Source organism: Maylandia zebra, linkage group LG16 (genome assembly GCF_041146795.1).
Source record: "Maylandia zebra isolate NMK-2024a linkage group LG16, Mzebra_GT3a, whole genome shotgun sequence".
Taxonomy (NCBI): Eukaryota; Metazoa; Chordata; class Actinopteri; order Cichliformes; family Cichlidae; genus Maylandia; species Maylandia zebra.
The window spans coordinates 27,476,016-27,489,372 of record NC_135182.1 but is presented as its reverse complement, the minus strand read 5'-3'; the positions used below and the strand labels follow the sequence as shown (position 1 = coordinate 27,489,372).

The window sequence follows — 13,357 nt, the reverse complement described above, 5'->3', positions numbered from 1 at the left end:
TAACACTAACCAAACATATGCAAAGCATGCACCACTTTAGATGGTCTAAGATTCTGGTCCTAGATTTAGAACTGAAGAAGCTTCTTGAATGAGAGTTGCAGCATCTTGAAGCAACTTAAAGAAGTCCAGATGCTTTTCTTTCTAAGCTCTTTAGACTACGGTGACCTGGATGACTGAGAACCTTCACAGACACTGCTTTAGATGATTTCATACATTACATGTCATGGTTACATGGTTGTGTTTGCAGATCAGTAAGTAAAGTTGTCCTCAAGATGGTGCCAAAAGTTCAGCTATATCGTAGTGTCTGCAGAACATCTGCTGCCACAGCATACATCATCTTTACCATTTTATAAATATTAACAGCACAAGCTGTTGAGCTGAAAAGACATTCTGGAGCATAAATATATTTAAGCTGCAAAAGGTTGTAACAGTTATTGTAAACAATCCCCAAATCAGTCACAACGCCATGATTACGATGAATCTACTCATCTAGGAAAACAATTTATTTTTAATGTATAAACCATCTTAATTTCAAAATGCTATTGTGACAGCTTCATCTTAGAATCAGTTGTATAAGTAACTTACTTCAGCTTTATACACGTCCAGTATAAGCAGCGACTTTAATTCATCTACTTCTCACATTAAAATAAATATCATCTTCAAGTTTTTCTGTATAACAAACAGCTTACAACCTTTCAGCTTATCTAAAATAGATCAGCCTTTATGGAAAACTGAACTGCTTAATGTTCTGTTTACTTTTAGATTTTGATTAATACATGTTCCAATGAAAACAACATAATGGGGTTGGCAGTGGAGCACCGAAGCCTGCCAAATGCAGCTCATTAAAAATGATACGACGGTGAAATCTAAAGCTAATGTCCGAAGCAGTTTACGACTTATTTGTGAGACTCATAACAAACAGTAGTTATAACCAATTCACTTATATACAAGCATAACCTTTGATTTTACAGAACTGTTAAGAAATGCTCTAACAACAGCAGTCTATGGAGTCATTATTTTATTAGTAAGTAGACAAAATATATAAATGGAAGCAGGTGTGTAGATATCCTCTACCCAGCTTATTATATACATCAAGTGCAAAATAAATCAAACAATGTGATCCACCTACATTTACTATACTGACAGTACATGTTTAGGAGAGCTGGTCTAGTGATATTGCTTCAAGGTTGTTGTTGAAGATAACTTTACCGTTGGACTCTACACTACAGTCTGGGTGCCGAAGCATCTCTAGGACACCAGCTCTGAGCTCAGGTGAAGCTGTGTTACTGAAATCCAGCACCTCAGTGAGAAAATCAAGAAGCAGCTCTCCCTTCTCATCCCCTTCAGTGAAACACTCAGTGATATCCATCTGAGATGGCAGCTCATAGCTCTGGTAACGCACTCCCTTGGAGTCCAGGAAGCTTTTGATGTCTCCAGTGGTCACACACTGACTTATGTCGGGTTGACACAGCTGTGCTCTGTAGGTCCGCCACAGCTTCCCCCAACCACTCTTGCCTGGAACAGATGAAAAAGAGGCTATATTACAACAATGACAATTTGACAAGCAGGTGTTTAGCACGGTCACCATCCTAATTTCTGTCTAGAATTGGCCAGAAACTGAATCATACTTGACTGAATAAGTATAAATGAATAATGACTTGCTGGTGGTACAATGCGGGGAGAATTCATCCTCATATGCATCAGAGCAATTTTTTCACCATGGAGATGCTTACATGGATCACGTTGCTACATCGCAGCTCAGGTATTTAATAAATTCAGAGGAAAGACTCAGAGGGAAGTAAGAAATAAGAAAAAGCTTTAGCTCCTTCAGGATTACACTCAGAGCCTTGTTTATTTTCCCTGTTTAAGGTTTTTGTCTTGAAGTTAAAAGTTGCATTTTTATGCATCTACACATTCACGGATTCACATACCAGGAGCAAAGCAGATGACACGAACCTCAGCATACACTGAAGATGTCGAGGAGATCGGTGTGTGCTAGCAAACTGTCTCTTTTGTTGTCTGCAATATTTATGGACTCATTAGTGCTGACATGGGGAAAAAGGTCAGACTAATATCAAGGCTTTTTAATTTTTTTTTAAATGAAGGACTGGCTGTGAAGAATCTCATTTGGGTTGAGACTGGTTTTGGGCAGCATGGCAGCATGAGATGTCTGAGAGCAGGTGTCTTAGTAAATTGAGTTTTGGCCACTCTTGGTTTTCGCAGCAATAAATTTGAAAATTTTTACTGAATTAAGTGAAAATAAATAAGTTAAAACAGCAGTATAACTGCTGCTCTATATTCTGAAGTTATGTGCGTGTACTATATATCAACTGAATGCTGGAAAAGGTTTGGTTGTTTCTGTAAGATGCTGTTTTAAACCTTTCATCTCCAAATGTATTGCATGTATAAGCAGTATGTTCGTTAGCTATTTGCACCATAATTAAATCGCCCACATGAGAGAAAGAAAATATCCACTTACCAGACACTAGAATTATGAGAAGCTTCCCATTTTTACCAAGAAGACCCTGGAAGAATCTGACAGTTGCTTCAGGATCCTTCACGTAGTATAGCATCTGTCGATTTCACCACAGATAATGAGCTACTAACTGCATTCACAGAATGCCTAATTATAACGCTGTGCCAGGCAGTTGTTCTAATTGGATTTACTGCTGCCATTTGCCAGAAATGAATGTAACCCAGCTGTGTAAAAAACACAGGGTATGCTCATCGACACCGACCTGTATCATGTGAATGAAGTCCACCTTCTTGGTGGCCTTTTCGGCTTTCCAGTGCTCCTCAAACTCAGAGGCAGTCATCGTGTTCCAGTTGAACTTGATGTAATCTAAATCTGGTTTCTGTGACACTAAAACTGCAGACAGATAATTACTTAGTTATTTATTACAAGTTAACACCGAAATAAAGCTGGCATGAAATTTTACAGCTTAGAGTGGCTGATTTTTTTTTTCAGGCCACAACGGAGCTGACACTTGTCACAATGATGAGAGCATTTCTGTAATTTGCACCCCCCCCCCCCCCTCTAAAAACAACGCACTTGTTTTGCATCACACTTCATTAAAAACAATGGAGACCACTTGGCACAACCACACAGAGACCTTTGAGAATGATCACAACGCATTGAAATTAAAATGTTACAGTGTGTTTGAAACTCTTTGCTGTTCGTGCATCCACCACTGACTTCCAGCATGACAGGTATTCAACTTATCGTAAGTTCATGGATTCATTTACATGAGCTAATTGCATCTGCAGTCGTAGGCTGGTAGGTCTTTTGTGGGTGGAATGCTGCTTCTCCAACAGAAAATAGGAGGTTCATTTACTCTATCAATATGTCTCGGAGCAAAGTTTAAATGTCATACATTTTACTTTATTTCTCTATGTCGACATTACAATCCCCTTAGAATGAACCTTTCAATCATTCAAAGAGGTTTTTTTCTTACATATCATATTGCTATTTCTTACACACCCAGTCATCTGAGGGGTAAAGGCCATGAAGTACACCTCCAGGAGAATAGTCCTAATTGTTTCAAAACCAATTACCAATCACACTTTCACCAAATTCATAGTCAATAAGAAAGTCTGGAAATCCTCTGCAAAGCAGATCATTCGGCAAATTAGACCATCCAGTCTATAAGATGATAAGCTCACCCATCCCTTCTTGTAGAGGCTTACACTTCATGTTGCATCATTTGTAAAAACGCAGCATGTGTCTGCTATCTTGGGGAAACTTAAACACCTTTTGTTTTCTTTGAACTGCAAATCTAAGGGGACAATTATGATCAGTTCCACAAATAACAAAAGATTTCAACATGCTTTAAAACATTTTTAAACAGCAAAGGTGTCTCTCATTAGATTGTAAGTTGAACAATGGAAAGAACCAGCAACAAAAATCAACAATGAGGAACGGGGGAGTCCCTGCTTTATGCATTATTTTTAATCAGATATCGTGTCTATAGGAGTTTTGGGTGAATAATTGGTTGTAGCTTTAATGTATGCAAGGATCCTGGTCAGACAGCAGCAGACTTGAAACTCGTAACGATTCAGTGTTTTACTCACAGATGCTTTAGTCGGGTCCATTCTTACAGACATTAAGGCTAAACTCTACAACGCCACTGGTGGTTAAATGACTATTTCCTGCTAATATATGAACCGGTGAATTCTTAAGATGCTGTTTTTCACCAATAAAAATATAATAATATCCTGTTTTGCTTGTAAATAAATACTGAACCCCATTTTGGACAGCTGAGAATACAATGATTCATTTTGTGTTGTGTGAGAGAAGTGTGTGCCTGTAAAGACTGTACCTTTGTAGTTATATAGCTGCTGGCGGCTAGGCTCCACCACCTCGTTATCCACCGTCACCCCTGGGTGCTTCTTATGGAGCTCAGAGAGCATCTCTAGGTCAATCTCACCTAAAGGCACAGGCACACTTTTTATTTGGAAGACAAAGTCGCAAACACAAATTTGACCCACTTTCCCACAGTTCCCGAACTGCTAAAAATAATTGAAAATAAAATTTCCACTTTTAGCCAAACAGATCAACATCAGTTGAAATGGTGCAGGAAGCATCTAACAGCATGTTTCAGTTTTGCAGAAAATCATACATTTTCTGTTGCAGTAATTACAGAAGTGAAAAAAAATGTAATTCAACACCATGAGAGATAGTTATCACAGCGATACCGTTTCAGTATCACGTAACCAGGGATTTGGCTCTAATTCTAACTGAAGGTGACAGGTTGCCATGTACAAAGGAGCTCATGTGGACACATGTTAAATCTTTTAGATTGAATAATATCTTTCAGGGGAGTTTCCAGTCATTCTAATGTATTTTGCAGCCGAAAAGAGAATCCGTAATGCTCCAATATGATTCTGACATGACAGCTCAGTAAATTAAAAGGATTGGCGGAGACATAACCAAAGGGTAACAGCTCTCTGGGGGCATGTACTGGGTTTGCTCAGGAAAAATATTAACCTTGCTGTATCACGGGCACTGAAAACAATGTGCAGTAAAGTTATAGAACAGCGAGGTCATGCTATCTGGCCTGGGTTGAAGATTAATCTCACAAACTGGACAGATGTCTACAAACTGCTGGCAGTGATAATAAGGGCAAAGTTTTGTTGTTTTTTTCCTGTTGCAACCATAAATGAAAAAACTGCAGCAACAGCAGTAACAGATGGCTTACGCAATGTCTTGTCACTTTCGATGCTGCGCAGGTCGCGCTGCTTTTTAACGCGTCACATTTAGACCAGTGGTAACAGAATTTTCTTACCAGCTCCACTTCCAACTCCAATGACATTCAGATGTGACTTTCCATCTCCAATGCTGAGGAGAGAGCAGATAAAACACTTCAGAAAGGTTCACATCCTCCAACCTGTGACATGTGGGTCACATTTTTGGGCTTGTCAGTTCTCCCTGACACTTGGGCATGTGAGATGTTCTGAAGTAGCGACTGAAGAATCTACAGATACCCAGGCTTTGATTATTGCTGTGGCATGTTCTGTCACTCACTGTATGATTTTTAATAACACCTTTTTAATTTACTCATGAGTCACATCTTTCCAGATTCCTCTCTGATCTGCTTTTTAGACCTGCACAGAAGAGGAGAGGGTCTGTTTTTCTGCTGCATGTCAATTGCCTCCTACATCAACAGAAAATAACACAGGAAGAGATGGAATTTCCACAGCAATCAGTCATTGTCTTTTACAATCACATATTGTTTGGCTGGTTAATCTAGCATGTACACTTGTGTAGGCAGTTATTTGATTCTGTGAGTGAAACGGTACTTACATATTCCGCTTTGGGCTGTAGTGCAGTCCTAATCACTCAGCAATTCTGACTGCTTTCAGCAGTATTAAGCAGAGCACATGTTGACTGATTGACACAGCTTAGTCACTAAATGGTCTGTGTGCTCCAGATCTTCCTTTTCACACTGTATTTTGTCACCTCTCGACATATTCCAAATCGGTCTGAAGGTATGAGTGGCTGATGCTTATCATCACAAGTGGCCCAACATTAAAACTAACCACGGGTGAAATGAATAATATTGATCATCTCGTTAAACTGTAATTATCTAGGGTCCAGGCATTTATGTGTATGTTTTTTAAACCTATATCACTGATCTAAACATTGCTCAACTGGTCAGGAATGCCATACAGAACATGACAGACACCCTAAAGTGGTTGCCCGGCCTTCAAACTCCCTATTTGCATAATCCATAAGGTGCAACAGAAGAATCCAGTCCAAGAAGGCTCCACAGATTAGCTGTAATTGCTAATTAATTGTAAATTCTCATAGGGCAATCATAGAGATCCATGCACAGAGATGTGTGTAGAGATGAGTCTTTGACACACGGGGTACTTCAACAATATTGTAGTTTGGTTTTAATGTTGTGGCTTATTCTTAATGATATTTGAAAGGTTTCAAAATGACTTCATAGACTTTGCATAGTTAAGTAAAATAAGAAACGACACACAACAAAATATATACTTTATAATGCCTGATTGTATTTTTTTCAATTGACTCACATCTAATAAGATTACAATAAATGGTTGCCACCCAATTCCCACTTACTTTTAACCCTGACTAATGTTGACACTACCATGCATCTAGTCTAAGGAGCTTGGAAAGAAAGCAATTTTCTTCAAAAGAAACTTAAAGAAGTCCAGACTACCGTGGCTTAGATGAAGTCTACCATGACCTAGATGACTGACACTTGATATGTCTGTATAGGTTCTCAAAGTTAATTGGCTGTTCTTAAGGGTTTTCCATCTATCGGTCCATTTTCTTTCACTTATCCAATTTGGGATTGCAGTTTTGGACTAAATCCAGATCACCCAGAGAGCACCCATGAGGATACAGGAAGAATATACACAATCTACACAACCAGCTGGTGGATTTGAACCCAGGACTTTCTTGCTGTCAGGAGATGATGCTAACCACCACAACACCAGACATGAGTTAACTTTTTATTCAATTATTTTACCCAATCTACATCTCAAATTACCATATTAAAAGGAGCTGAGGTTAAAGGTTATTAACGCCTCCTGACTTATGGTACTCTAGTTTATCAGCTTCATTTTTAAATCATATGTTTAATACAGTTAAACCTTACTGTATCAGGTTTTTAAGGCTTGCACCAAAGTTTCAGAGTTTTGACAGTAAATGATTGCTTAGCTTTAAATACTGCTTTGATTCTCAGATTCAGCTGTAGTATAATGCATGCCATGTTGAATGGTATGGTCGTGCAGAGTTGCTCAAAGCTGTGTGTGGTAGATTACCTGGCCAGTATATCTGGCAGTTTATTGTGGATGAAGTCCCGCATACACTGGTGTTCAGACGAGCGCTCCAAAAAAAGCTGGAAGGATTTCTGGTATCGGTCATCATCATTAACCAAACTCTTGAGGGAAGATGCCATGGCTCACAATCTGCCAAAAAAAAAAAAAAAAAAGTATTATTTCAAGTGAGCATTAACATGCTTGCTGTCATATAAAAACAATGACCTGCCACGACGTGTTACTCAAACACTGTTAACAATGACACATCTGGATCATTTTTGCTTTTTATCCCTGAAAAATAAGTTTTCTTACATTGAACTTCACCTAAGTCAACATCTCCAAAAGCTTTCCTGTATTTATTCTTCACTTCAGCTCCCATTGTACTTATCTATAGGAATACTAAAGCTGAGCATGCATCCATGACTACCAGATCTTAGCAGTCATTACAGAGCAGCCTGTGTATTTAGAGAAATGGCTTAAAAGTGAGAGCACAGATTCTGAGCCACTGCTCTCCGACGGATATGTTTCTTTTATTTTCCCAACACATCCCACTTTCCAGCAGTGAGAGCTGTTTGATGTTGGGTGCCCACTATTGGCTTGTGATCAGACACTTATGTAAATCTGAAACCAATGACCAATCCAGGAACTAAGACAAAGAAAAGAAAAACCTAAATATATGACAAGCCACCTACTATAAATGTGAATTTTCTAATTTATACATTTTTTGAGAGACCGTCCTAAAAATACCAGACCATGACATGTTTCTAGTACTTAGGTTTAGCAATAACATTTGAAATCATAAATCACTTTCATATGTCCATTTATCTACTTTCTTAAATGCAGCAGATGCTGACATTTACACTGAGCTCAGCTAACATAGCAATAGTTAATCCAGTCTACCTACACTGTTTGATCAATAACTGGTCAAGGGTCTTTAATCAACCCTGAAACAACACAAGTATTGAAACAGACAGCCAACAATAGCCGAGATCATGTTTTAACAACAGTCTGTTGTCAACTTACATGTAACTGAATCAATGTTGAACACTGCTGTTGAGTCCTACTCCCTTTTGCACCACTGATCAATATTAGAACAGCAGTAACATCACTACCAAAGGTCCACAGGACCATAGTGGTATTTCAGCTAATATTTAATACAGCACACTACAAAGAATACTTCAAAATATTAGCACAATTATAACATTTATCTTGGCTATAGATAAAGGATAAATATATTTAACTGTACAATTTAACATTAGGCTCTAACATGCAAATAACAGACAACTTCACATCAGTTAAAGCAGTTTATTTACTTTATTATCATCAGGGTTGGTTTAAAATTTGGTTTGTCAATTTACTCCTACATTTTCATCCAGACTCCCTTCACACCGTCTTGACCGTAGCTGTGAACTGCCTGGGTAAAGCAGACTTCACACTGCCACATTGACCAACTGATGAGTTAGACCATCTGGAAAAGAAAACACCAAAGCAAAATATTTATAAAAAATGAATAAAAATATGATAAAAATATGAAAGGAACACACTTTGTTCTGATTTGGGCTTAACTTTCTCCTAATTCACCCTAGCTAGCATTATTCTACCAGGTACAGTAACAGGCTGACTTCAGTATCTGGTCACTGTGACGGTCACAAATCTTTGTCACAGTAACAATGAACATAACACATAACTGGTAAAAAAAATACATTTTACACAAACATTAGACAAATAACTCAATGCTTACCTGATGCACTTACAGGAGACATCTCTGGGGTTCTCAAATGTTGTCTACCACAGGATCAGCAACATTAATCGCTGACTTTTCAACATAATAATGTGGCAGAGGTGAAACCATCTTTAATTTCGACCAACTATAAATTGTTGACTTTTCAGCCTCACTGGTCAACTACAAAAACCCCTATGAATCAGTCCTATTCCAGTGTCGACACGCTGTTTGGCTTCACTGATATCTTAATGCTGATCCAACATTAAATTAACATTCAGATTTGACTCTCGACCACAGCCACGTTTCAGATGAAAAGTCAGTATTTCTTCAGTGACTTCTTGCTCTTCTAAAGGACCAAATATTCAATGACTGATCCGCAAATCCAGATAAATGTGGGCTGGGATTACCTCTGCGTCACCTGAGGCATGTTCAAACGTGCACCTGTTGCCAATGACAAGTTTCCAAAGCATATTACTAAGTTCCAGGAATAACCAGGAAACCTTCCTTTTCATGGGTGAATTAAAACAACGTTCACAATATAACGCTTGGCCATCGGTTTCAAATTAAACCACGTAAACGGGTGATGTTAGAAGGACAGTCTGATCAGCAGCACTGCGGTCAAGTGAGCCCTCACTTACGAAGTCACAGTGGGAAGTGAGTAACTGTGTCGTGGAAATAGACAAAATGCACACCATAAGAAAGTGCAAGAGAAGTGAGGACGGGTACATCATCGGCGGCTTTTGGCTGTCGGCGTCTTAGCGGCGGAAACACAACTACGCCACACAAACACGGGAGTCTGCTGCGTCCATCGACGCGTAGGCAGCTGCTAAAACAATTGAAGGCCAGCTGTTGCTCGCTGAACATGTGTCGCAGAGCCAGCTTTGCCATATTTGTTTATGATTTGTTAAACAGCAGGAAGATTGAGCTAAAACACGGCAGTTTTCACTTACATGTGCAGAACTGATGTCCGGATGTCTGCCCGGCTGGAATAAACCCTCCCACCAGCGTCTCCGCTTGGCTTTATGCAGAGCGAAGTGCAAAGGACACAGGGCGACAGTGCTGTTTGTCAGATTACGTTATAAAAGAAATACCGTGTCGTTATTTTACATTCAAGAAAAAATAGTGTTTAATGTGTTTGGTATGAAACTTGGACACTAAAATGCTTTTTTTTTTAAACCACAAGAGAAATTTTTACATTTATTCTAATTTCATGACAGTTGTATAACCATGCACTTCCTTGTCAATAATTGTGTTTTTTTTTAAACAAATATTTTAGTAAGTTTTGTCTGAGTTGTTATGTAGGACATGATGTAAAAGTCTCTTTAAAGGGGGTTCCGTTTAGCATGAAAATGAGGATATATTATTTAATTTGAAGGAAAGGGAATTAAGTAAATGTCAAGTCTTGTTTGTGATTAAGAATTGCCAGACACCGGAATCAGGACTAGAACTCAAATTAGACTGTTGTTATGCCACAGATCCCTTTTGATGTGCTTTAAAAGAGCGTACAGGGGAGGAGGGGAGGGCTGCTGGTCTTAGTGGTCTATAGCTAATAAATATAGGTCCGGTGGTCAGACATACAACTAGAACAATATTCATTTCATTGCAAGGACTCACATTTGTTTTTTTGTGGGGGGTTTTTTTTGGGGGGGGGCATCAGCATGTTATGCAATGAAAAACAAATGTCTGCAATCGCACTATCTAGGCAATTAATAACAACTACATAACTGAATGAGCTAAAGTGAGCTGAACAAGATCATTCTTTGGTCAGTGTGACCCCTTGTCTGAGAAGGTGTAGTGAGGGGTTAAAGCGGTTCGGAACAATCAGAACAGTTTTCTGGCACTTCTAGTTAAAGAGTAATTAAATCTGATAGGCAGGCTAAGCATATCACTGTTGAATGACTTTAATTTTTTGTGTGCTGCAGCCTGTCGTTGCTTCCAGTGATGCCATGGAGATAACAGCTCAGGAATAAGAAATTTAGATATTGGAGCTATATGCTGAATTATGCTAAATTATGTGTTTGTCTTGCAACACAAATTGAAGTTTCTTTCTACTTTCTGTTATGTACCCTGCCTATCACCCTATGGTAGCTGGGATAGGGATAAGCAGAAGAGACTGGATGAATGGGCTGGTTTTGTGTTACATGAATAGGTTGGATGAAACATCAGGCTGTTTAGTGTGGGTTATACTGATTAGTTAAAAGTTTACAGTGATGCCTTGTGGTTTGCTGGTTACATCTAGAGTACTGTTACTAGGTTACATCAATTTATCTTTAAGGTGATGGTGCTCTTTAGATTCACTCACTGAATTCTACCTTTTGTACAAGCTGGGGTTTGGAAATCAGCCATATATCATTTTCCCCACATGTATAATCTCACTTGAACTCCTGGTCATGAGACTCACACTATAGCTGGGAAAGAATATACTTTGAAATGAAACTGATGAAAAATATTTGGCCTTGGACAGATTTATAGTTATGCAGATATTGATGAAGCTGATTGGGAATATGCTCAAGTACAGATTGATATGACAAAGAAGAACATGCTTTTGTGGTGTAGTTTATTGCACATTGTGTTGCAGAAAGTCTACAATTTATTAGAGTAATTTGACTCTGTTGGATGATTCGATCAGTCTGATTATTTCTTATTAAAGTTTTTGTGAAATGTAAAAAAATAAAATAAAAATGAAAAAAATGGTGGAACAGTATTTCCCAGCAGGTTCTGTTGCTAGGATCCTCCCAACCCATCCCAACATTTGCAGACCATATTATTACTGTCATTATTAAATGGATGATGAAAGCAGTACTTCACCTGCCACATAGTCTTTGGAAAAATCTTTATTTTAGGCCTTAAAAAGCACCTGTAAACTGTAGCTCTGTCACAAGACAACAAAAATGCCTTTTCATCTCTGGCTTCAAATGAAGAGTGTTTAAATAGGAAAACAAGACAAATGAGTTAAACAAGGCTAAGATCAACAACTTGTCAAGAAAGATAGAAGCACTGACTTGATTTCTAATAAAAGAAATCCTTTTATTAGAAAATAATAAAGAAGCCCTTCTTTATTGTGTCAGTTGAGTCACTTACATCATTGTGTCACTTACACAACACAAGGATAGGCATTGTGTAAGCGAGCGTTGTGTAAGTGCACTCGCTAACACAGCTAATATCCTCGGTTCTTTTATCGTCTTGTATTAGTTGTGATCAATTAGTAGAAGTTTAAAAGGCTTGTTTATGAATTCAGGTTGGATAATTGGCACATCTTCAGCACAAGTATAATAACTGTGCATGAGATTAGAAGCGTGTTTATTGTCAGTTTGTTGATTTTTCTTTCTGTGCTGCTGCAGTAGTGAGATGAATGAGATCTAGGATAGAAAGTGCGACATTTATGACGTAATCGTTTCATTTTAGCAGTGATATTTTACAACCTTGGCTCCTCAGAGAGCATCGTGCCTTCACCTACCGACACACATAGCCTAATCACTTTGTTGGTTTGTGTGTCTCAGTTTGCAAATGTACCAAGAAATCATTGCATTTCACTGGGTTTACTTGACATCATTTACCTCTAAACACTGACTGAGGTGAATTTAAATCAGTACTTCATAATTTTTCCAGTTCATCATAAAAGAAAGTCTTGCATCCTTTTTTTTTTTTTTTTTTTTTAAAACATTGTGGAAGATTAAAATTTCATCTTGAACTAAATAATGCTGTCAGACGAAAATGAAAAGCACTGACCTTATAACAACAATTTGTCCTTATTTCAGAGACTCCATGTGGAAACCAGGATTTTTATTAATTACATAAGCTTGCACCAGCTCATCTTTTTGACCTCACAGTTCTCCGTGTTCCACCTTTGCACCCTCTAAGATCTCAGTGTGCTGGCTCATGTAATCACCAAAAATGGAAGTCAGAAGATTAGTGGGTGGACTGGCATGAAGTCCTTCTCTTCTCCTTCTTGATTAATTAGATACCCAGCCTGCCTAACTGTCAAATTCAGCACCAAATATTTATTAGTCTGTCTCACTTTCTCTGTCTTTCTATCCCTAGAAGGCCCAGCAAGACACACACTATTGTGCATTTTGTGCTCTGTGATAAAAGCTTCCTTCAGCTGCTCCCTTGCAACAAGGGGGTTACCACAGCAGGTAGCTCCACATTTTTGATCTGGCAGGGTTTTACGCTGAAAGCTGGATGCCCTTCCAACCCCAAAGGGAATTTGTTTCTCTGGCAGGACTCAACCTTTCACTCGCCAAGTGAACGTGTTAACCACCACACTATCGGAAGCACGCGATGCCAGGTCATAGTTCAAAAGAGGGTCAGCCGCTCATCTCTTCAATCTAGCTTTTAATGGTC

At 38.6% G+C, this 13,357-nt stretch overlaps 1 protein-coding gene across 4 annotated transcripts; it reads right to left on the bottom strand.

The window, feature by feature from the left end:
- Positions 1-726: 726 nt before the first annotated feature.
- LOC101475778 (histamine N-methyltransferase) lies at positions 727-10,083 on the bottom strand. Of its 4 annotated transcripts, none has more exons than XM_012922374.3 (8): positions 9,964-10,070; positions 8,604-8,758; positions 7,294-7,440; positions 5,286-5,338; positions 4,320-4,427; positions 2,739-2,869; positions 2,480-2,573; positions 727-1,515 (listed from the first exon to the last, which is right to left on the bottom strand). In XM_012922374.3, exons 3-8 carry the CDS (start codon positions 7,428-7,430, stop codon positions 1,154-1,156), a joined length of 885 nt encoding a protein of 294 aa, XP_012777828.1. In that variant the 5' UTR covers positions 7,431-7,440; positions 8,604-8,758; positions 9,964-10,070; the 3' UTR covers positions 727-1,153. The 4 variants fall into 4 exon arrangements, with proteins under 4 accessions (XP_012777828.1, XP_004563176.1, XP_004563174.1 ...); XM_004563119.4 differs by having other exon boundaries at positions 781-1,515; positions 8,655-8,758; XM_004563117.6 differs by lacking the exon at positions 9,964-10,070 and adding an exon at positions 9,032-9,826 and having other exon boundaries at positions 781-1,515; positions 8,655-8,758.
- Positions 10,084-13,357: the final 3,274 nt, after the last annotated feature.

What these genes read in the sequence shown, in the direction of transcription:
- LOC101475778 (XM_004563118.4), bottom strand. Translation starts at nt 7,430, where the DNA reads ATGGCATCTTCCCTCAAGAGTTTGGTTAATGATGATGACCGATACCAG. An exon ending in TGGAGTTGGAAGTGGAGCTG is followed by an intron (nt 4,428 to 5,285) that starts GTAAGAAAATTC and finishes CTGTGCCTTTAG; the next exon opens with GTGAGATTGACCTAGAGATG. An exon ending in ACTTCATTCACATGATACAG is followed by an intron (nt 2,574 to 2,738) that starts GTCGGTGTCGAT and finishes TGAAATCGACAG; the next exon opens with ATGCTATACTACGTGAAGGA.